The sequence below is a fragment of the Grammomys surdaster genome, unplaced genomic scaffold (assembly GCF_004785775.1).
Source record: "Grammomys surdaster isolate TR1022 unplaced genomic scaffold, NIH_TR_1.0 334, whole genome shotgun sequence".
NCBI classification, from domain to species: Eukaryota; Metazoa; Chordata; class Mammalia; order Rodentia; family Muridae; genus Grammomys; species Grammomys surdaster.
Window position 1 is genome coordinate 186938 of NW_021604753.1, and position 25016 is coordinate 211953.

Consider the following 25016-nt stretch of genomic DNA (forward strand, 5'->3'; position numbering starts at 1 on the left):
CTCTGAGTTGGTGAGGATGGGGGACGGTACACACCTCTGAGTTGGTGAGGATGGGGGACGGTACACACCCACCTTTTCTCCACCCTCGATGGTGACATTTATGTGCTTGAGAACCAAGTCCAAGTCTTCTCGATACCTCAGGCAGTAGTCCCGGAACTCTACCCGGCCTGACTGGGGCCAGGTGCTGGGTGGAGCTGTCTCCTGGATTTGCCAAGGAGCCTGGATCACAAGAGGAATAAGGATCAGCAAATGCAAGCTGCCATCCTAAACTCTGGGGATCCAAACTCAGTCCTCATACATTTACCCATTTAATTCTTCAATCTATGAGGAAAATTTCTACACAGATGGAATTTAATTACAGTTTAATTACCCATAACAAGAGCCCCTGTAAACCTCCAGAACAAACAGTAGACAGCTTTGGCAGGAAGAGGCTGCCTGCTGAAGGCTGTGAGACAGAATGTTGCAGTTTACTTGGCAGTTGTGGGGAAAACATCTTAATTAATAAGAAGGTCAGGAGCCTCAAGCAACAATCAGCATTAGGACTTTCTCTGTGACATCACTGAAGAAAAGAATGAGAAGGGAAAGGTTCCTTATTAAGTGAAACAGCCCACAGGCCCTGACAGCACCTTGGGATCTCATATATGGACACTTGGTATCTTGGGGAAAACAGGACATGTGGACAATTTTCTTCCTCTAAACAAGGAAGTTTCTAAGCAAGTGTTAAAACACAACAATCCCAAGAGGGCCCAGAAGGCACCCAGCTCACCCTCCAAGTAGGTAGAGGGCACCCATGAGGTGTCTGAAAGGTCAAGACCAAGGGACCAGGCTGGGGTCCTGTCTTACCTCCTTTTCTGTTTCAGAATACTCCTTCAGTCTCTCCACTGCCACAATGTTGGTCTCCATCTCAGAGGACATTCGAACCAGCCAGTTCAAGTATGCAGTTATCTGCCAGTGAAAAGGGCCATGTGGGGTCTCTTAGGGAAAGTGTGGCTTCATTTTCATTAATTATGTTTCATGATATCACTCAAACAAACACAGAAATGAGTAGCCCACACAGAGCCATCACCCCGAGTGGACACTATGCACCCCTTAGGGATCAAGTTATCAGAAAGAAGTCAGGAGCTATGAGATAACTCTGTGGGCAAAGTACTTGCTGAGCAAGCCAGGGGAGCTGAGTTCTACCTTCAGAACAGTGAAGGTGCAGGAAGAGAACTGAGCTGCAGAGTGCTTCTAGGACTCCACATGTGCACTGTGGCACACCCTCCTGGAAGGAAGGGAGGGAGGGAAGAGAAAGGAAGGGAATGGTAGACTAAAGAGCCATATAGAAAATGAAAATATAGCCGGGCGGTAGTGGCGCACGCCTTTAATCCCAGCACTTGGGAGGCAGAGGCAGATGGATTTCTGAGTTCAAGGCCAGCCTGGTCTACAGAATGAGTTCCAGGACAGCCGGGACTACACAGAGAAACCCTGTCTCGAAAAACCAAAAAAAAAAAAAAAAAAGAAAGAAAGAAAATGAAAATATTTTGGAACCAGGTGATTTTCATGTGATAGTTAATGTCCATAATTAACCCCAGTGCTCCAGAGACTGAATCAGGAGAATTATGCTAACATCATAAGATGCAACTAACACAGTACTCAGAGGGAAATTCATAGCTTTGAAAGCATCAACTCACTGAGCGTCTTTTGACAGATGAAAACTGGAGGCCACGTGTCAGAATCCCCATGCTGTAGTCACCAGGCTTTATGCCTTTATACTCCACTCACGCTCTCTCTTTTCCTCATCCTGCAGATACCCCCACCCCCAAAGCCAAGGTCCAGGAACTCAGAATCTGGGTGCCATGAGGAGACCATTCAGCCCAAGAAAGAGTCATTTACCTGCAGTGAGTAAGACACAGAGAGGCCGACCAAGCCAGCACTGAGGCTGTGCCGGGAGATGACTGCAAACAGAGCAGCAAACAGCACAATGCAGTTGCCCACACACTCGAGGCGTATAGCAAGCCACCTATAAGGAGACACATAAAGGAGATATATAGGAATGTGTTAGACAGCCAGGCGCCCAGATTCAAGCTCATAGGCAGAGCTGGGCCCTTCTGCTAGCTGAGCTAAGTCCCCAGCACTTCTAGAGAAAGACCTTGTAGGTTCCATGAATCCAGGATGTGAGAACTGGACGGGGCAAGAGATCACACCAAAGGACCATGGGATTTGAAGCCAACAACTCTTCATGAGTCTGGCTTGCCCAAGGACTAAAATAGAATTCTCCAGAAATAATCTTCATCCTGGAACCTCACATTTTTCTTTAGGAAGATTAACTTCTTCTTAAGAAATCATTAATATCAAAAAAATGATTCCCTGAAGATTCCTAAGATGTCATGAACTGTAGGAGGCGCTGCTATTTGCAAACAAATGTCTTGAGACGGGGCAGAGCTCAATGGTGGATCACTGGCCTGACATGTACAAGGCTCTAGCTTTGAGAGTAACCACCACAAAATAATATTAACAATAATGATAAATAAATAAACAAATAAATAAATAAATAATGATAAATAAATAAAATCAGTCCCTTGGCAAGAGATGGACCTCAACATGAAGAAGAAACGAGGTGCTAATTCCAAGGTTGGACATTGAGCTTGAGACCACTCCCACCTGCACCCCACAATGTCAAGGTTAGATGGTGACACAAATGTGGGTTCTCATACTTGCACAGTAAGCAATTTTAGTCACCAAGCCATCTTTCCAGATCCTACATTGCTTTACTTTGGGAGACAAGGTCTCATCTTATAGCCTAGCTGGCCTGTAATTTGCTAGGCAATGAAGGCCACTTCAAACTCATGGTAATCTTTCTGCAGGCGTGTGTCACCATGATACTTTGATGACCCTTATGTTTCCATTTCTCTCACAGAAAAAAGGAAGCTGAGGGACTGGGCACTCCCTGTTCAGCTAGTTTCTCTTCGACTGAGCACTCCACCCACCTGTTGGCCACAATGCTGGGGTAGTAAGCCTTCTGGTTCTCATCGACTTTCAGGTCACTCTGGCGAATGAAGCGCTCCTGCTCCTCAAAGGCACGGATGACACTGACCCCCAGCAAGGTCTCATTGAAGTGTGAGTACACAGGGGAACGGCTGACAGACTCCAGGCGCTTCAGCTGGCGTGAGGAAGCCACATAGAACCTCTGTGGGAGAGAGACATAGTCAGCGCTGTTCCCTTATTCTATCCTCCTGGGATATATTGAGAGAAACTAGACATGGCTCATAACCTCCAGGGAGCAAACCTCTGAAGATACACTGCTTACCTGGTGATCTGCAGGACACTAATGTCCATGACACTAGTGTGTCCCATCTGCCACTTATAAACCCAGGCAATGCTCTTTCTTGCATTTAGCTGGAGACCAGACTAAGTGACCTCTTTGGGTCCATAGCTAAGAAGCAGCAGGATGGACCTGTACTAACCTCCAGACTGGCTGGCCTCTCAGAAGTCCTCTAAATGCTTGGGGCTTTGCTCTCCCAACAGGACAGGTTTAGAAACAGGCTTTGTAACCACCAGACCTTTTTAACATCCTTTTACTACTAACACAGAAACCTGGCTACGTCACTGTACTGTCTTAGCTTTTATTTCTTCTGTACTGTAGCAACACTAAAATCATTCTGCACAGTGGGCTGTGAGGAAAACAAATAAGAGCCATGGGTTCTTCAGCGTGAGTCCCACTGTTTTCATGTATACACATGGCACATGTCACACACACATACATGTCAACAAGCATGAAACCCATGAACTCCACTAAACCAGAAGGAGCAACTGCCTGTGTCAGAAGCCTCACATGATGGCAACTCCATACACTTGGCCCATCCCTGTTCTCCTTCAAAATCATGGCCTCTTTCACTAATTATTATTGCATGTATACAAGTGTATGTATGTGCATGCACGCATACACACACACACACACATATTCCTAAATATAATTGATTTGAGTATAAATAATGCTACCTGTATGCATATTTTGAGGGCTGACCCTTTGGCACTGGACAACTGAATGGTGTGTTCTTCCTTGGGGGGTGGGGGGGAAGGCTATTTCTCCTGTTCCTAGCTTTACTCAGTTGCCTATTGTCTTAACTAGGGTAACTTAACTGATGTGATAAAACACCCACTATGACAAAAACCAACTTGGGGAGGAAAGGGTTTATTTCACTCACAGTTCTATATAACAGTTCATCATTAAAAGTAGTGAGGGCACACCGGGCAATAGTGGCATATGCCTTTAATCCCAGCACTCAGGAGGCAGAGGCAGACTGATCTCTGGTCTACAGAGTGAATTCCAGGACAGCCAGAGCTGTACAGAGAAACCCTGTGTGGCATAGGGGGTGAGGAGCAGTGAAGACAAGAACTCCAGTAGAGCAGGAACCTGGAGGCAGGAGCTGATGCAGAGGCCATAGAGGGTGCTGCTTTCTAGCTTCTTCCCATGGCTTCCACAGCTTGCTTTCTTTTAGAACCCAGAACCACTAACCCAGGGATGGCACCACCAATAATGGGATAAGCCCTCCCCCAACAACCACTATGTAAGAAAATGCCCTATAGTCTTGCATACAGCTCAGTCTTAAGAAGGCATTTTCTCAATGTAGGTTTCCTCCTCTCAGATGACTTCACCCTGTTTCAAGCTGACATAAAACTATCCAGTATGCCTATATAGTATATAAGGGTTGAGGCCTTGTAGGCTTTTTCTACCCCATTTTGCATGTTCAGAGATTGGCCAACTCTTGTCTCCCTGTGCCTCATCACATTAGGAAATCATGATAAGTACCAACCTTGGTGACAAGACCAGCTGAGAACTCATATCTTGAACCCTAAGCATGAAACATGAGAACAAACTGGGAAAGGCACATGTGGCATTTAAAACCTCAAGTCTTGCACCTTCTTCCAGCGAGGCCATACCTCCTAACCTTAACCACATAGCACCACCAACTGGGAAGCAACTGTTCAAACACTTGAGCCTATGGGGCACATTCTCATTCAAACTGCCAGTCAGTATACTTTTTTTTTTTTGTATTGTAATTTTAAAAACAGAGCTAACGAGATTGTTCAACAGGAAGGGACTGCTCAGCTCTTGCTACATAAACCTCATTCTCAAATCACATCCCAGATGGAAAGAGAACTGACTGCCAATGTTGTTCTTTGACATCCACAACTGTACCACAAGCTGTGTATTTCTGTGTCTGCATTACTGTGTGTAGAGGCCAGGAATCAGTGTATCTTCCTTCATCTCTTTTCCACCTTGGTTTCTGATGCAGGCTCTCCCACTGAACCTTGAACTCACTGATTTGCTAGACTGTCTGCCTCATGAATCCCAGGGATCTTTCTGTCTCTGCCTCTCCAGCACTGGGATTATGAACACATTTTACCTGACTTTCTTTAATTTTTAATTTACACTATCTTATTTTGGAGGGCAGAGCAGGGTGCATTCATACTATACAGCATGCATGGAGGTCAGAGGCAATTTAGGGAAGCCAGTTCTCATTTCCTACCATGTGAGCCCTGCTTAGACATTGGGCTTGGCAGCATCTTGATGGCCTAGGCTTGGCTTTTTCTAGGAATCAAACTCAGGTCTTCATACTTGCAAGGTAAGCACATTACTCCTCCATGGGGCCCTGAGGTCACACCACTTCTAGTTTCTAGTGCTACACTGTGCCTGTTCTGAACTAGAGCCTTCAGGAAACTTTCCAGGCAGCCATGAGGCCATTTACCACATTTTGGTAAATGCAGTCAAGATATTCTAGTAAACAACTGGCAATGATTTAAAGAAGCTACCCGAGAGATTCAGGAAATGACTTTTCCCCTGCAATGTGATCTTTCTTTATGGTAACATCATTAACCTGCAGTGTGATGGGGCCCAGGTATGGGATGGCAGTACCAAGGTCCCCAGACCCTATGTGACAAAAACCCACTATTCGGTCATTTTAATTTTTTGTTTTGCTTTGAAACAGTGTCTTGCTATATAGCTTTGAACTCTCCATCCTCCTGCCTCAGCTCCCTGAGTGCTGGGAAGACAAACAGGTGCCAGAAGGTGTTTACATTACCATCATTCCCCAACAATCTCAACACTCAACCTTATGAATGACTATGCTTCAGCTAAAGCTCTGAGCACACACCTCAAAATCACACACCCAGGGTCCCACTCTTGGCTCTGCCAGCTGAGTCTCTACCCATTGATCTGTTGCCTGAATATGTAACCTACACAGACATGACCCAATAAAATACACAAATGCAAAGAAAAAGTGGTTTCTACAGAGGAGACAAGGCATGAACTAGAACAGCTGCCCATCTCCCGGTAGAAACTGGTAGCTGAAAACCAAAATGTTCCCTGCCCTCCCTTGCAAATAGCTGAGCTTGATGACTGGATGGCTTAAATTCTGACCCAGTGGTCATAGGTCCCTTTTCTATTCCCTTCTGTTAATCTCAGGATCTTAGCTACACACATAACAGATGTGAGAAGCATTTTGGACCATGAGACCAAAAGACTGAAGATTTATGTGAAGACAGCAAAGCAGATCTAAACAAAAAGGAAGGTGTTAATGGCAGCAAGGGGTGCCATTAACTGGGGTGTTGACTGACCCATAGGACTACACCAGTCTCAAAACGAGCTGCATCCTAACCTGCTGTGAGCATGAACATCCACCGTCCCGATGAGGGTGCTGTTTTTCATGCCTCCACTGTAGACGTTAGTATTTCCGTCTAGTAACAACTGCCTTGATAGCTGTGAGCTTTCCCTCTAATACACAGCTCAAAAGAGTGACACCAATGGAAGAGAGCACACCTAGCTACTGCAAGCTAAAAGCAGCCCACTTAAGTATTCACAACAGACAGAAGAGCTAGGTGCCATGGTCACATTCCCACCAGCCCTCCAGAAGACAGGCAGACAAGGGAGCACCTGAGGCTCACCTGCACAAAGAAGTAAACCAGACCCAAGGGTGGGATGATGACTGCAGCAATGGGCGTGGCCAGTAGGATGATGATGACAGCTCCAGTGACACTGAAGAGTGAACCCATGAACATCTTGATGACCTGTGGGATCATGGAGTCTACCGTGTCCAGCTCCTTGGAGAATCGGTTCACTAGGTTCCCACTGGGTGTACGCTCAAAGAAACTCATGGGCGATCGCAGAACATTGTGTAGCAGGTCCAGATGCAGCCGACGGGAGGCAAAGATGCCCCCAATGGACACAGCCATGGAGTAGCCAAATACTGCCACACCTAGGACAGCAATAGAGATGTAAGTGTGAGATATAGGAGAGTGATCTGCAGGCTGGCCTGAGGTGTCTCAGCAAGCCAGTGCCAGTGGTCCTCACTGTGTAGTACACGCTGTGCTGGGGTTTCTGAAAAACTGAATTTTCCTTTAATTTTAATAAACTAAAATTCAAATCATCTCCCATGTCTGGCAGTTACTATACCAGGCAACATAGCTCTAATAGCAGATGCTGATGCTGTGTGAACCTGGGAAAATGCCATATCCTATTTGTTCTTTGCTTTTTCTCAAATATAATATAAAGGCTGCAGCAGTTCCTAGCTCTGTAGGAAATGGAGGTGTTAGAGATAGAGAAACTCAAGGCATCAGACCTGATCTTCTGAGGGCTTGTTCCCAAGCTATCTCAGAGACCAGGCAACATCTGTGGTCCCTCCAAACAGCCCACATTCCACAGTCCACAGAATTCTTTCTGGGACTTCTATCTGAGTCTCTTTGACTAGGAACAAGGGAAAGGGGAGCTCTGGAGCTGGTACTGCTAATCTTGTCAGCTGGCCCTCCCATGTTACCTCATCTGTAAAATTGAGTCACCTCATCTGTAAAATGGGGACAGTGACACTCAGCTCCGAGCCACAGCCAGTGCTAAGTGCTTTCCCAGCAGCATGCCTGGATACAGGAAAAGCACACAAAGTGAGAAGACTCACTCACTGCCCACATAAGTGAATCAAGGATAGGAAAAGGTCGTGTGGACAAAGCAGTTTTATGAGCACACAGACCTACATCTAGACCACACACTCTGGGCTGCTTCATTTAATGCCAGCTCAACCAGCAATTGGCCATGTGGCTTGAGCTGTGGCACCCTTTGAAGAAAGGACTGGGAGGGAAAGAGGGTGGGCATGAACTCAGTAAACATTTCAGGGTCTACCTTGTGACAGGTTCTATCCATCTGGTCTGGCTTGGTTTGGGGATATAAATTCCCTAAGGACTTGGAGACTCAGTTATGAAATTACGAACGAAGCAATCTCAGCCTTACCTTGTAAGATGCCCAAGGCCCCATAGACACTCAGTCGAAAATTCCTGTTCTCCTGAGTCCCATTGACAACAGGATGGTCATCTGTCCAGAGGCTCAGCCAATAGTTAGAGGCCAGTGCAGATACATGGTTGCACAGGAAAAGGAAGATACTCAAGAAGGAGATGAAGAGGCCGATGGCCTTCATGTAGTTCCAGTACACTGACAGCTTCACCTGGGACCCACAGAGTATTAGCATAAGGTTAGCTTTTCCTGCGTGACTCCTCACAGCCCAGCCCACCCTCCTGTTCCCAGACGCTCGAGGCCCTACCACTCCATTAGTCAATATCAGCCAGAAGTGGCAAAGCCAGGCTTTCTGCCTCCCACAGAGCTTCCAGTCAGGCACCTGATCAGGCCAACGCTCTGTCATCAATCACCCAATGAAACAGGAAGCACAGAAGGTCCGTAAGAGGCACGGAACCCCATGCAAGTGCCTTTCCCTGAGGAAGTGATGTTTAAGAGTTTACCAACTGTGAATGGGAAACAGGCAGGGAAGGGGTGACCTTCCAGGTGTAAAGGCCCTGACGTGTGAGAGAGCGCAACACATTTGGATAAGTGACAAAAATGCAGAAGTGGTTGCAGCTGCCCCGTGACCTGGATGGTCTCATTCAATAGACCAGGCTGCTCAAAGTCAGGTAGTCATGAGACTAAATTATCAACATGGATTCAGCAGTTCAGATCCCAACTCCAGCAAGTCACTCAGTGTCTGTGACCCTGGGCCCTGAGAGGCTTGCTGTGAGATACACATACCAAGCAAATCATTGTGCACTGTGCCTCACTCACCTGCCCTGTCTGGGCCTTGTCTGCTTCCATCAGCTTCCAAGTCTCCTCCTTAGCCCCAGCCTTCTGCAGTTCGGCTGTGCTGCTGTGCTGCTGGCTAGTATCCCCACTATGGGAAGAAGAGTTGCTGAGATGCCTGTTACCAAAGAGAGTAGGGTGTCAGTCAAAGAACCTTAGGGAGTGCAAGGACACACATACTTGTTGTGCTCCTGTGTTTCCAGGGACAAGTTTCCAGGAAAAGGGACGTGCATGTCACGAACGGGGGCTGCTGTGGTGCATGTGAAGAGTATGGGCAGAAAGTATGTGGGAACAATCTTTCATGTAAAGAAATTATTTGGGAGCTGGAGCTGAGTTGGTAGAACACATGAAGCTTTCAAACTCTAGCACTGGATAAAGTAGGCAGAGTGGCACACCACACCTGTAATCCCAGCATCAAGGATGTAGAAGCAAGAGGATCGGGCATTCAAATTCATCCTTAGCTTTCTATCCAGTCCAAGGCTAGCTTGAGATACAAAAGACCCTGCCTTAAAAAAAAAAAAAAAATCTCAAACTAAATCAAAGCAGTCTTCTGAAAGCAGCATAGATAAGAGCTTAGGGTCACTGGCTCACAGCCTCTGGGCACTGGCTGAAATCTGAGCTGGGCATCCCTAGAGTTGCAGAACTGGTAAGCTTCTGTCTGTTTGATGTGAATCATAACAGGCTAGCTGCGAGCTAGAGCCCAGGAGACTGACTGTAGGCCAACAAATATGCCTAGTTCCCAAAGCAGTATTACCATTAGTGTGACTGACTGTGATCATATGCTGGCTCACAAAACCCAACAAGTCAGAACCTGCCTCTATCAGCTACCTGAAGAAAGACACAAATCATGTGGGGATGGGGGACAAGTTTCAGAAGTAGGAACAAACAACTGAAGGGCAGGCTTGTATGAGTTACAGGTCAGTGCTGGTCCTTCCTAGGAAGGCTCTTGAAGGATGGTGAGTGAGGCAGGCAGGATGTACAGGAATTCCAAATTCCTGGGAACTGTGGTGGGTAGGGTGAAGGGCTACCTGTCTCTTCTTGGATCCCACAGGCAGATACTGGGGCAGGAGAAACTCAGGGGTGGGTACCCCACACATACATGCACACAGACACAAGTACTTACCTCTGCAGGTGCTTCCCTACTGTGTCTGTCACCAGCATCCCATTTTCCACTGGCTTTGACTCCTTCCCTGAACCACTGACACCTAGCAGAAGACAGGCAGAGGGGAGAATATGGCATCAAGAGCTGGGCAAGGACAAACAAAAGGCTAGGGACCCAGGCACTTCTAGAAGAGACAACTGCAACTCTGGCTACCAGGGAGCTTGAAAAGACAAAGTTGCATTGTGCTGAGATCCATCCAAATCTCAGGACCCCAAGGAGGTGCAAGGCTCTACGACTGACTGGGGGCAGGTGGCACCAGGAGCCATGGGTGAAATATAATCACAGTCAAGTTCAGGTTACTGGGGAGATGCTGGAACCAAGACAGGGAGAGGAGACAGGGAGAGTGTACTGAACCGTAAGCACCCAGTAGGGGGTCACTGCTTAACACATAGTCTGCACCCCTGTGAGGTCAGGCTGTCATCTGAGAAGAGAGGACTAAGCCTGGGCTACATGTTGAGACCCTGTCTCAAAAATAAATAAATGTATCCATTGTGACAATGGCATCCACATAGGCAAAGGCCCAGAGGCCCTTAGTGCCAGAGCTCACACCCTGTGTGGTCCAATTACACAGGAGATGCCCAGAGCCTGGGAAGGCAGGCCTGATACAATACCCATGTCTCTAGGAAGAGGGTTTTGATGTTTGAACAACTGGTGAGACCGCACAGGGGTCAGCTTCTAGATGCCTGCCCTAATCCCAGAAGGCTCTACCAGGTGTCAACAAGATCAGAACTCAGTGACACTTGATAGTGATTAGGGGCACCACTGTGCCTCCCACTCAACAGCCACTAATCAGGATTCCCACCCTACACTGCCTCCTCCACTTTTTTCATACTAACAGAAGACAGAGACAAAGGCTGCTCACAAATAACAGCTGGGGACTCAAAAGAAGGACTCACAGACCAACACAAAATGCAGAGCTAGGCTCCCTCACGACAGTCCTGTGAGCTACAGGTAGGCTAGAGGGATGAGGGGCCCAGGATAGATCTTGGGCTGGGGTAGGGCTTCAATCTAACTTAGTCTGAGCTAACAAAGAATCATTCTGAGGTGGGAGTGGCTCTGTAAATGAGCAGATACAGCAGGATCCTACCTGGATCCCGACAGGAACTCAGTTCCAGCAGTCAGGAACCCAGGACTGTGGGACTGAGCTTTCACTTAGCTGTGTGCCCTGGGGAAACGCAAAAGCCTCTAAATGGGAATGCAGCTGGCCCTCATATGAAGCCGAGGCGACATCACAAGGTTCTGCTTGTATGAACATGTGTAAATGTATTCCAGGTAATTCTGGGCCTGGCTAGGATGAGACTCACGGCTTTAAACATGGCCTCGAACATCAATGTCTATGTCTATTCTGTTATGTCATCTTCTAAGTACACATGCCTGTACATCAGTGTCTGTATTTTAGTATGTTATCTTGTGAGCATACATGTCTGTATTAAGAGTTTTGGCTTCTTTAAAAACCTTGTTACGTTCTATGAATACTTTGTTTTAATCCCAGGTGTAAGATATGGGGCTGCTTCAGTTTGTCCACAGCCATTAACAATGACTGTCTTGTGCTCTAGGAGGGGCATAATTTTTGTCAGCTGCAGATAGGGGCTCTGGAAAGGGAATAAATGCTAGAGCCCCAAGAGGGGTGAGAGGGGCTCCTAAGGAGGCAGCAGTTGCTGCTGTCGCAGCTCACACACACACACACACACACACACACACACACACACACCTGCCCCACTGCTGTTATGTTTGCTATTGATAGATTGCTAAATTGCTGGTTTGCTAAACTATTGGATATTCTGACAACAAAGATGGAACTTGTTCCCAATCAGCAGGAAGTAGCCTTTAGAGGTCTAGGCCCTCTTTCCCCTCTTTCTCTCCTACCTAATGTTGAGGGGTTGGAAGAAATTAGGATAAAAATAAAGGTTGGGAGGTAGAGGCATTAGAACCCAATAAAATAATTTAAAAAATACATCAACACATTTCTGTGTGTATGCACATGGACAGAGGTTACAACATCTCAGCACTATTTCTCGGGTTCTGGGCATCTTGAATTCTGAGACAGGGTCTCCTCCATCCTGAAGTCAGTGACTAGGAAAGACTGTCTGGCCAGTGAGACCCAGGATCTGCCTATCTCCGCTTGCCTAGTGCTGAGTTTATAAGCACACTCCATACCTGATGTTTTACGTGGGTCCTGGGAATCAGAATCAGGTCCTCATGCTTTTAAGGCAGAGCCTGACTCACTTTTATCTCCATAGCCCAGCCCACTCAAAAGCTTCTTGCTTTTTTGGTCTTTTGAAAGCCACAAACCCCAAAGTAGCCATGTTATTAGGGTGAAGGATAATAAGCAAAACTTCCCAGATAAGCACGTACAATCATGCATGATACACCCCCTATCCATCCCACCCCTGCCTCAGTGGCTCCAGAGGAACTTCTGTGGTGGCTCCTTCTCCACCTACCAAGTGTCCGTGGGCTGATGGTGCACCTGGATCTTCTTACTGCACAACTGTGCAAGAAGGAATCTGAGATCTTGCTCACCTCTCTCTGTTACCCGGTGTTCCCTTGTCCAGGCAGTGCTTGTCAGAATCTCTTTCTTGAGACCCTTATGACTGTCAGTGGTCATAAGACCAAGGATCACTCCGTTCCTCTGTCCTAGCAGCCTTTGCCTAGAGGCCTCAGTTCCACTCCATCTCTAGGTCTCTGACTAACTGGTTAGCTATACAAGTCTTTGTTTAAAATAAACCAGTTGAGTAGGTTTTGTTGCCTGTCTAAGACCCCCTGATCTGAACCTCAACCCCACACTGTTGCATATAAGAGAGAGTGGGCCCCAGTACAGCTATCAGATTTTGCTGCAGTATACTCAATGTCTTAGTTAGGGTTTTACTGCTGTGAACAGATACCATGACCAAGGCAAACCTTAAAAGGACAACATTTAATTGGGGCTGGCTTACAGGTTCAGAGGTTCAGTCCATTATCATCAAGGTGGGAACATGGCAACATCCAAGCAGCCATGGTTCAGGAGGAACTGAGAGTTCTGCATGACGATCTGAAGGCTGCTAGCAGAATCTTGCCTTCCAGGCAGCTAGGATGAGGTTCTCATTGCCCACATCCACAGTGACACACCTACTCCAACAGGGCCACACCTACTGATAGTGCCACTTCCTGGACCAAGCACATACAAACCATAACACTCCTCCTCCACTCCCAAAGTCACCTGTGTCATCCTTCATGCCCAGGGATGTATTAAACAGCTTTTGAACTCTGTCGTTTCCCTATCTTTCTCCTATGTGCTCAACATCTCCCACCATGACCTCTGAGAAGTATGCTGTCCAGGGTCACTTGACCTGGGAGATGAGCAAGCTTGGATCTGGGAATACATCCCAGAGTCACCCACAAAGCCTCAAAACGAAATTAGTGCATCCCAGATTCCCACCAAGCATCCAGCAACAGTGACTGTCTCAAGATGCCTACAGCCCAGCACCACAGCCAGATGCTAATGACCTTCCTCAGCTACCACTTCACTGCCTGGAAGTCATGAGATCTGGGAAAATGTTGAGAGCCATAGGCAATGCCTTCTCTGTGCTTCTACTTACCTCACCCGGGAGACTGGAGAAGTACACTGGGTTTCAGGTTCCCCACCCCATCTGGGCTGAGTGGAGCCCTGACTAAAACCTTTCTCCAAAAGCTCCAATTATGCTTACTCATCAAGAAAGCAGCAAAGCCAAGCAAGGTGCATAGACCTACAGTTCCAACTACTCTTAAGACTGAGTCAAGAGGATAGCAAGTTCAAAGCCAGCCTGGGCAACATCTCAACATGAAAAGGAAAAAGAGGGCTGGGGATACAGCTCAGTTACAGGTTTTGCCCAACCTGCACCAGGGTCTGGATTTGGTCTCCAGCATGGGCAATAAAGAAGAAAAAGGAGGGTTGGTGTAGCTCTCAGAGCATTGGCTTGGCGCGAGCAAATCTCCGAGTTCCATCCCCACACTGTTGTGGGGATGAGCCTGGAAAAAGCTACAGTTGGGGAAGGATGACAGACTACAGACTCAGGAAGGAGTGACAGTAGGAGGTGGGTGAATCCTTCACCCACAAACCCTACCACTGGGCCAGCTGCATGAGGATCAACACAAAGGTGAGACAAGGCCACTCAGCTCAGATTTGTCCTGGACACTTCTTCAGGGCAATGTGGGACCTTTTCTCTGGAATGCTGTTCCTTGTCCCTCAGTCTCTGTCACTGATGCAGGTAGCACCATGACATTCTTGGTAATCTGTCTCTCCAAACAGAGTCTAGAACACACACTAGGTTTTACCTGCCATTCTACTCCCAGCTCCTGGTGCACCACATATACCAGGACAACACAGGAAAGGGGAACTATTCAATATAGCTGACACTTCGCACACCTCTGACGAGAGATGGAGATGACTGACAAGTGACCACCAGCGACGAGGTGGAACTGACTGTCCAATGCCTCTAGGGGCTACAGTAGCCACATCTTGCCCTCAGAGTCTATGTACAATGTTTGCCACAAAGCCTGAGAGAGATGGGCAAACAAGCGTGGCTCTTCTAGTCACATGTTTTTATAGCTCTATTCGTAAAGGGATCTCTGACAGACGCACAAGTGGTGATGTGGAGTCTAACTCAGATCTCATCAAAGCAAACACGCTTGCCCACTCAACTACAGCCCCAGTCCTTTACCAGTACTTTAAAAATGAACACATTAACACATGAAAGTCACAGAATATCCCTGGAGTCTCTCCTAGCACACTAAGTCATTGTTACTGACTCTACAAGCCAGGCACTGTCCCCTCCCCACACCGCAGATGCACTGCCTGGCTGTGCTCACCTGCCGCCCTCAAGCAGGCACCAAACAGTCACCAATAGTTCCTGTATTCACGAAGGCTCCAGGAGTCCTCCTGGGTTCCGTGAGCTAGCCTCCTTTGAGGGGACCACTCCACTCCCTCTTAGTGGATCCCTCACTGGTTTTGCCCCCAAACAGAGCTGTATGATTTCAGCACCTCCAGCATCATTCCCAGCATCTCCAGGGGTGCGGAAGACAGGCAGCTGCTGAGGGAACTGTGCCTTGCAGGAGGAGCTCTCTGCATCTGCTGCTTAAGATGATGGCCAGGAAGTGGGGAGCTTCTGGGTTTCCCAGGACAAGAAACAGAAGGCCTAGGCTGTCTTCAAACCTGTGATCCTCCTGCCTGGGCTGGGTGAGACAAGTCCACATCACACCTGGCAGGAGACTGGGTGGCTGATCTAGGGGAAATGAACCCACCACTGGGCTGAGAAGGAGGTATTTTCACTGCCGAATAAAGTGACATGCATAGAAAATAAGCAACTGGGGTTAAGGAGGGGGGTTTAGTGAAAAAAAAGTGCTTGCTGCCAAGCCTGAAGATCTGAGTTTGAATCCCTACAAGTTGTTCTCTGAGTGTCACACACGCACACACGCACGCGCGCACACACACACACAATGAATAAACAAGAACTATTTTTTAATATAAAAAAGGCAACTAAAAGACACACAGTCCTCCATATTGTATACAAAGGGCCTTTGGAGGCAAGAAGAGAGACAGACAGACTTCCTTCACTAACAGGGTTTCAAGAATACCCTTACCCATTGAGTTAGAAATGGTGCGGTGAAATACAGTATCAGAGAAGATTCCCACAATTCATCACTTGAACTAAGAGAGAAGGATAGTTCTGCCTGAGAACAAATAGGCCAGACTTAGAGAAGGACCTCTGTAATGATAAGGCCATGAACAAGTGGGAAAAACTCATTCCAATCAGATAGGAAAGCTAACAAGAATGCTGGCTGTCACACAGGCAAAAAATAAGACACAGCTCCTCCTCCTCCTCAAGACACAGCCTTACTCCAGCACACACTAACCTCAAACTCAGAGTCCTCCCTCAGCCTCCAAGCTGCTGGGATTGCAGTACTGTAGCTTTTCTTTCAGAACGTTAGAGAGCAGAAGACTAATCAGCAACAGCCAACAAGCAGAAGCAATCTGTGTCCCCACCACCATGGGTGAGCAAGCTCGAAGTCTATAATACAGTGCAGCACAATGGAAAATTATGCAGCCATGGGAGGAGCTATGGCTACAATGCAGACAAGCCTTGAGAACGTGAGGCTTGGCTCAGCCAGAAAACATCACACTGCAGGCACGAAAAGCTCAGAACAGACTGGATTACAGGAGTGCCTACAAAGGGATGGGGACTCTTGGTTTTCCTTTGAAGTGACCAGTGTTCTAAAGTTAATCATTGTGGCTACAAGACAGTATGTTAACAAACACCAGTTGACACAAATCCAATGGACATAAAGTTGGTATTTGAATTCCAGCTCAATAAAACTTTTGTCTCAAACTCCTAGTGATCTACCTGCCTTAGCCTCCCAAGTGCTGTGATTAGAGGTGCCTATGATCCTGGCATCTTAATAAGACCTCTATTAAAACGATAAGCTGGGTATAGTGGAACATGTCTTTAATCCTACCACTTTGAAGGTGGGTCTTTTTGAATTTAAGGCCCACCTGATTTACAGAGAAAGTCATCCAAGACTACAGAGTGAGACCCTTTTGCAACCTCAAGCAGTCCTGTCCCCTACTGGGGGAAAAAAGGCCTCTAGGAGCCACTGGTAACACCCTAAAGCTGACACGGAAATGGGCCCCAATCCCAACATGAGACCAAACGTGAGACCTGCCCTACTGCCAGCCACTCTGTGCCCTTGGACAGATGTCTCTTCTCTGACATTCAAGGGTTTCCCCACTTGGCCAGGAGAGGTGGTGTGGCAGTTAAGAGTACTTGATAATCTTGCAGAGGACCAGGGTTTGATTCTCAGCACCTACAAGGCAGCTCACGACTGTCTATTACTCCAGTTCCAGAGAACTGACTCCCTCTGGTCTCCGAAGGCACCTGCACACAGTGTACTCATATTCACACACATACACATACTCTTAAAACAAACAAAAAAAAATAGTAAGAGTTCCCTACTAAATTTAGACTGAAATTCAAACTGACTCCTTCTGGGTGACCACCTCACTGTCTCATTTCCTATCTCCTACCCTGATTCAATGGCTAGCCTGACCTGACCACTGTAGCCTCCTATTCATTTCTTACAACAAGTTGGTCCTGAGGCCTTTGCATATGCCTACATAGTCACTGGGCTGCCTCCTCCCCATGCCTAGCATCGACTCAGGCTCCTAATGCCTATGCTGAATCCCTGGTCTGATGAATCTGTCTTCTACTTCTACATTTTCTATATTTTTAAGGTCCACTAGGAGGGGGATTTTCATGTTATTTTTGTCGCCAAACCTAAACTGTATGTGTCCCCTTATAATGAACGCCATAATGAAGACCTCACCCCCAGAGACTGTTACACTGTCTTGAGCCAGAATCTTCAGAAAGATTATTAATCCCTGCAGTCAGGTGACCCAACTTCCACTTCACTGTTTTCTTCACAAAGAGGTGGCTGTGAGCCAGGCATGGTGGTGCATGCCTGTAATCCCAGCATTGGCAGGAGGATCGGGTGGATGGAAAAGTGAAGGACATGAAGATAAACAGAGAGGCCTGAGCACAGCACAGTCCGCACTCTACAGCCAACTCCCACCCTCAAAGCTCTGACACAGGAATTGCTTTCAGTAGAGAGGATACAATATGGGCTAAGAAAGCGTAAGTACTTCATATACAGCAGGTGCTTCATAAATGCTCAAATGCCCAGGTAAGTGGACAGCAAACAGCTTTTTTTTTTTTTAGTGACACCAAGCTCACAGGCCAATCCTTGAGACTGTAGGCGGCCACTTGCAGGGTCTCCATTCACTGACTTTGATGAGAGTTTTACTTCTGGGACTGTGTAATGGGAGTGGCCTTGTAGCTCCATCTGAGGGCCATCTACCTGAGATCTGTCTGGGGACATGTTGGATAACAGACAGGTCCCAGAGAGGCTATAGCTAGGTGGGAAGCTGTCAAACAAGTTTCAGACATTTTACAATAGCTGTAACTAAAGCAGGATGCCCAGACCAAAGGGGTGTCCCTGTGGGCTGCAAAGCAGATGCTGCCTGGATTCATCTCTGTACATGTCAACTGAAGCCACTGCTCCCAAGATGCAGGTAACCAGAGGGGTCCTCTGAGGAGAGCTTATGTGACTAATAGAAAAAGAGGCTACCTGAGAAGGCTGCAGAATAGTTCCCGACTCACCAGCCACTGATTGAGGGACCCAGGCTACTGGAGCCTGGCATTTGCTTCTTAAGTCCCCCAGCAACAAGGTGTGCAGGGACAGATTCAACTAGTATCTAAAATTCAAGCCAACAGCAGAACCCCAGGACAGTAGGTAAGGCAGTAGGTGAGGTCTGGTCTGTGGTGTTCTGTGTCAGAGGAACAGTACAGCTATGGCTATCAAGCACTCAGAACATCTCAGATGCCCAAGATCACACTAATCACCACCACATGCCAGGCTGTCCCTGATGTCACATTGTTCTTTGCTGGTAGGGGTGAGGGTGGAGACAGACACAGGTCAGACAGTCTCAAGGAAGGGCTCCAGGCCACAAAGCTCTGAGGAATATGGCCACCATGAGTGTTCACTGTCCGAATTAAGCCATGTTCTATAAGCCTCAGCATCCTAAGCTACACCATGGCTGTCACTAGTACTCAGCCCCCTTAGGAATAGAGAAAATATATTATTGTCCCCGTTTTAGCCATTGAAGAACTGAAAGCTCACAGGAGGAAGAATGGAGACTCATCTTAAAGTCACAAAACCAAAACCTGACCTTGTGGTACTTGGGTGTCAAGTGCTGAGAACCCTCTCTACTTGATCTGCAAGGTTAAGTTGACCTACCTATTGGTCTCCAAAAGCCAGATGTCCTTATCATCCAATACCCTCATGAACTGCACTCCTAGAGCGCAGGTAAGACCCTCCCATAAGCAGCTATGATGATCAGGGCCAGCTCCTGTAAGTTCCCTACCATTCTTACTGTCATCCTGCGAGGCCAGGTCCTGCTCAGCGTTGGCATAGGTGCGCAGGAACTCAGCGAAGGCCCCATCCCGGTCTAGCAGCTCCTGATAAGAACCCATCTCTGAGATCTTGCCGCCACTCATGACAATGATGACATCCACTTGGGGCAGGTAGCTGATACCGTGGGTGACCAGGATCCGTGTCTATGGGTAAAACATAGACCTGGCCCCATCAGCACCATGGAGGAGACACTGTCACAGCCCTACTGAGATTACGAGTATCTCAGGGCATGGCTCAGGTCCAAAGGCTGTGAACACACTCATTCATATATTCATTCATTCTCTCTCTCTCTCTCTCTCTCTCTCTCTCTCTCTCTCTCTCTCTCTCTCTCTCTCTCTCAGCAGGACCCACCCTGTATCAGGTAGGAGCAGCAGGGGACAAAGAGCCCTGCCTGGTCTCAAGGGATAGAGACAAAATGAACCACAGGCATAGAAGCAGTATCAGGGGAAGGGAAGGGCAATGCAGAGGGAATGGTTATGGTGAGTTGGGAAGACTATTTAGGAAGGAAACTCTAAGAGGGAGATAGAAACTACCAAGAGTGTGTATGAGGGGATAGTGAAGCCACCACACTACCTCTATTACACAGCCCACTGTGTGTTTGCAGTACTGGGGACTAAAATCAAAGCCTCTGCACACTAGGGAGGCAAACTACCACAAGGCTACATCCCTAGCCCTTGTCTTTTTAGGTAAGTTCTTGCTGTATAGGCCAGGCTAGCCTAACTTTTCCATCTCAGCCTCTTCAGTGCTGGGCTAACGAGTACACATCGCCATGCCTAACGCTGATGCTTATGTTTTAGACAGGAACTTCCCCTATCCTTCCAGCTCAAACAGACCACAAAACTGGTCTATGCTGCACAGTTCTGCTTGTTTGCCATGCTAAGCAAAACCATCAGACTATCAACAGATGACAACCAATCTCTTCTTGAAGAGCTAGGTGGTATGGTCATGGTTTAAAAGTTGATACACACAGTATACCATCTCTAAGGGAAAGGGTAGGAATACTTGCTTTGCGTTTGTTGGGTTTTTTTTTTAAACCATAGCATTCCTTCTTACACACACACATGGCTGCTACTTTATAATTAGGAGACAAGAGCCAGTATGTTCCTCTACCACTCTAAAAAACAAAACAAATCCCAGGACCACAGCCTGTTTCGTCCCTGGCTAAGGCTGGCTGAGCCATCTTCCTATCCCAGGCTCTACCCTTAGCCTCAGCCCTGCCTATCATGGAGGAGGAACAACAGCCTTACTGAAGGTCTGGGTGGCCTCATGAAGAAGAAATGTCCTTTAACCAGCGAGGCAATCAATTCATATGGAACCAACAACTCACTTTATAAAGACTTGGTAAGATACTCATCTTTGGGGAGCTGGCAGATGGCTCAGTTCATAAAATGCTTGCCATACAAGGATCTAAGTTTGATCCCCAGAACCCATGTGAAAAAAATCAGACATGGTGGCACACCCCTATAATGCTGCTGCCAGGGAGGCAAGAGACAGGAGGGTCAGCAGAGTTTTAATCAATGAGTCCTAGGTTCAGGAAGAGATCTTGTCTCAAAGAACAAGATGATGGTACCATGAGTAAGAGTAAGGACACCCATGATTGACTTCTGCCTTCTACCTGTATACTTACATATATGTATATGCACACTAGTATATACATACTGTGCGTACACACACACACACACACACACACACACACACGAAGCATGAAAGCAAGCCCAAGAATCAAAGACTTGTCCAAGGCCACACTGCCAATCTGGCCCTGGGAGAATACCTTGTTCTTCAGTAGGCCCATGGGACCAACCACCTTCTCAAAGATGTGCTTCCCAACATGCGCATCCACAGCCGAGAGGGGGTCGTCAAAGAGGTAGATGTCAGAGTTACAGTACACAGCCCGGGCCAGGCTCACACGCTGCTTCTGGCCCCCTGACAGGTTCACACCCTAGGAAGACAGTGGGGAGAATGGGTTTCTTGGGATCCTCAGGACTCTAGAACCATACAAAACAAGAACGGGGACAGAAGAGCTGCTGACTGGAGCACCTGACCCCCAGCAAGTATTCAGGGAAGGGAAGTAGACAGTCAGGCCTGCTGGCACGTCTATCAGCCCAGCTGCTCAGAGGCTGAGAGGCAGGAAGATGGCAAGTTCAAAGTCAGCCTGAGTGACATCTCAACTGAAAAGTAAAAGGATGGCTGGGGGAGCAGCTCAGTTACAGAACATGTGCCCAGCCTATACCGAGGTCTATAGTGCCACAAGAAAGAGGAGGAGGTGGCAGCTGATGATCTTGACATTCATCAGCCTATAGAAGAGTCTATAGAAGACACAGTATGGATGGCAGATATATTATTATTTGTATACCTATTATATTATTAAGCTATAGCTGACATAGCTACTGTTGTTGTTAGTGTTCTGTGGTGAGCTTCACTCTGAGCTACCATTCCTATTAAAGTCACATAGTAAAGCTAGTGGCACCTAGGACACTTCACTCACAGAAGTAGGGTTCAGCACTGAGTAACAGCAACCCACTCCCAACAACAAGTGACCAACATTGTGGTCATGTAACAGCTCAAATGCCCAATGACACCTATTGAGTAAACGGTCCCAATCTGTGCCAAGGCTGACCCTAGTAGCCAGCTCCCATACACACACACACATACACACACACACACACATATTTGGGACTGCTAGGGATGGGGCTCAGGGCCTTTGCCCATATTAAACAAGTATTCTGCCACTAAGCCACACTGCTATCCATTTTTAGTATTTTATTTTGAGATGGGATCTTATAGGTGGCCTAAGCTTTCAAGGTTGCCTCAAACTCATGATTCTCTTGCCTCAGCTTCCTGCATTCTGGGATGATAGGCCCAGCTAAAAAAAAAAAAAGGTCCCTTTGGTCCCAGCTTATTAACCTGGAGTAGATGCAGTACATGAAACCAGCCAATCTTTGACTCCCTCCAAACTCTGATACTGAGACTTGAAAGGACCTACAAGTACTAGATCCCAGCATTAAAAACACAAGATAGGGTTGACAAGCAGGCTGCCAACCACCCCAGCCTGTTCTGAAGACCCTGGCACTCTTGCCTGGGATCCCACATAATACTTAGACCCTTCAGTTTGTTTGGCATCTCCAACCTGTATAAACAAGGGTCCTAGCCAACCCAAAGCATCTCCAGGTCCATGCCAAGTAAAAGACACCATGCATCAAAAAGCAAGTTACTGAGAGGATCCTTGGCTACAGACAAGGGTCAGACAAACTCAGCTCTCCCAAGAGGTCCCTGTCACTGTGGGTGGTTGCACTTCCAGCACACACACAAGACAATCACTTGCACTGGAGCAAATGGGCTGAGAGGCACATAGAAGGCCCTCTTCAAAAGTGGCAGTGGAACAGGTAACGGGAGGGCCTTGAGAGTCTCTTTCCCACGTGACTTTACATCAGGCAAGTCCTCTAGCCTCCCTGAGCTTCCCTTTCCTTAGTGATGCATTAGGGATCAAAGTAAACCCCTCTCATGAATGGCACCTAGTGCCATTAGACTTAGGTTAAAAGTGTTAGTATGGCAGCAGAGTGAAGACGCGGGTGCCAGCTAGTCTAGAGCTGCCTCCATCATCGCTCGCACACACATCCCCTGGGTACACTGTAAGACTGACAAGGGAGGTCACTTCTGCTGTCTTGTCCAGTGAGTGGCACAGTATGTGGCAAAGCACAGCAGACCTTTGGTTTTTATTCTCTTAGATTCTACATCACCATGTGAGAGGCTCCCACTTAGATCACCACTGACACCTCAACTAAGACCACAGCACCAAGAGACATATGGTATAGACCCTCACCAACCGTCCAGCTTGACAAAAGGAGCATAGCCACAGGTTATAAACAGCAGATCCCTGACAATCCACTTACAGAAGGTCAGTTGTGGGAAAGGCCCTGACAAAGTGTACACCTGTTTGTTACACAGCAGTAGCAGTTACTGCTGCTGTACCCATGCCACACTCACCTTCTCACCAATCTCTGTGCGGTCCCCGCTGGGCAGGATTTCCAAATCTGGAATAAGGGCACAGGCTTCCATCACTGCCTTGTAGTAATTTTCCTGTAGGGGGTGCCCAAACAGTATGTTCTCTCGGAGAGAGTCATTCTGAATCCAGGCCTGCTGAGGCACATAGGCCACGGAGCCCTGTGTGGCAGGTAGTGGAAAGGAAAGACAGACAGACTTGATAAACAAGACAACACCAGACACCTGTCTGTGAAAAGAACTAACTGCCCAAAATACACAGCCAGGACAAGAACAGAGAAGGTCACTGATCGACTGGAACAACACAGACAAGTGTTGTTCAAGTGTCCTTCAAGGGACAGAAAGGCCAGCTTGACTGTACAAGGGCAACTCATGGAAGGGTAGGACAGGCAGGAAAGCAAGTATCATGGACCAGTTCACACTCGGCTAGTGTCATGCCCACCTTTATCAAAAAAAGGTGACAGAAAGCTACAAAGGATTCTAAACTAAGGAAATAGAAATCAGTTAGCTTTGTATCTAAAATCTCAGGAAAAAGACTCAATTGCTACTTAAACATTCCAGTTTCTATTAGCCTCAAATGTCAGGACACCTCAATTGTAAGGCTCACAAGATATTCAGCCACAGACCAGTCTACCAAGACACTGGGGAAAACTAACGTTTTCAATGTACTTTCTGAAATCACCAGCTATAAACAGTTCTCGGACACAGAACACGAGTGCCTGGGATGGTAGGAAGCCAGGAACTGTGAAACAGACTACAGCATGGATCTAATGGCAAGCAATTTCCCTTTGTCAACCTTGGGCAGGTTGTCCACCCACTGCTTGGAAGAAATAAAGGGACACATCCTGAAGCAACAGGCATTTGCCTGGATCCAGATGCTGTCCACTTACTTCTGACAGGCAGGTCCAGGTACACACACTTGGCACAAGCTGGCTGAAGTAAAATAGTTGGGGTTTTGTTTTGCTGTTTTTATCTCCAGCTGCTCCAGAGGCTGCTGGGGACACTTTGGAGTTTATTTACATAGCAGGCAAAGGCTTCCGAGGGAATAGAGTACATAGAGAAAAGCCCCAAGGGACTGATTTTTCACAACAGCCTTCTACTCACAGAAAGTTTAGCTCAGCTCAGAGCATCCTGGACCTTGAATTGCTAAATCCACACACTTTCCCTCTAGGCTGGTATTAAGAATTCAAGTAATGGTAAGGATTTAAAACGTGTTTCTTATACCAGGTTCTGAGATTAGATGATTCCAGCCACATAAATCAGTACTGAAGTTATTCCCTGTTTACAAGATTCAAGAGAAAGAAGAAGCCAGAGGCTCTATCCATAGAGACTAAGGATGAAGTGAGACTGGGGATTGGAAGGTCCCCCTTGAGGCGGGGCTGGAATATCCTCCAGAGACTTCACCACTCCTTCCTTCTGTTCCTACATTTTCAGGCAGATAGATCATTGTATTTTGGTCATGTTCACAACTGTGCCCCTCCCTTTCTTGGTTTCTTCCTCCCTCAAATAGCCCTTTCTGCTTTCATCACACGCACACGCACAGCCAGAAAGTGACTGGGACTGGACATCATGTGAAGTGCAGTAAGCCACATTCAGAAGGAAGGCAGGGGCATGAATGACCACTCCTTGGCAGTCCATCTACACATTCACAGCCTGTTTACTGAGCAGCTATCACAGTAGCCAAAGCACTGGGCAAAGAAAGAAGGGGCTGTCACTGAAACGCTGCCTTCCTAGACGAGCAGAGAGAGACCGGGGATGGCAGAAGGGAGGGGCTGCTTC

General features: G+C 47.4%; 1 protein-coding gene across 2 annotated transcripts in view; it reads right to left on the bottom strand.

Moving 5' to 3' along the window:
• Positions 1-25016, bottom strand: part of Abcc1 (ATP binding cassette subfamily C member 1) — a 108331-nt gene that overhangs the window by 7149 nt on the left and 76166 nt on the right. Inside the window, exons 17-27 of one of the 2 annotated variants that reach the window (XM_028778382.1) lie at positions 23223-23399; positions 21010-21177; positions 19189-19381; positions 10218-10299; positions 9080-9212; positions 8261-8471; positions 6928-7238; positions 2970-3169; positions 1876-2002; positions 844-945; positions 73-219 (exon numbers count right to left, since the gene is read on the bottom strand). In XM_028778382.1, coding sequence (XP_028634215.1) covers positions 73-219; positions 844-945; positions 1876-2002; positions 2970-3169; positions 6928-7238; positions 8261-8471; positions 9080-9212; positions 10218-10299; positions 19189-19381; positions 21010-21177; positions 23223-23399 — 1851 coding nt within the window. The remainder of the gene's footprint in view (positions 1-72; positions 220-843; positions 946-1875; positions 2003-2969; positions 3170-6927; positions 7239-8260; positions 8472-9079; positions 9213-10217; positions 10300-19188; positions 19382-21009; positions 21178-23222; positions 23400-25016) is intronic. The other variant, XM_028778383.1, reaches the window with a different exon arrangement.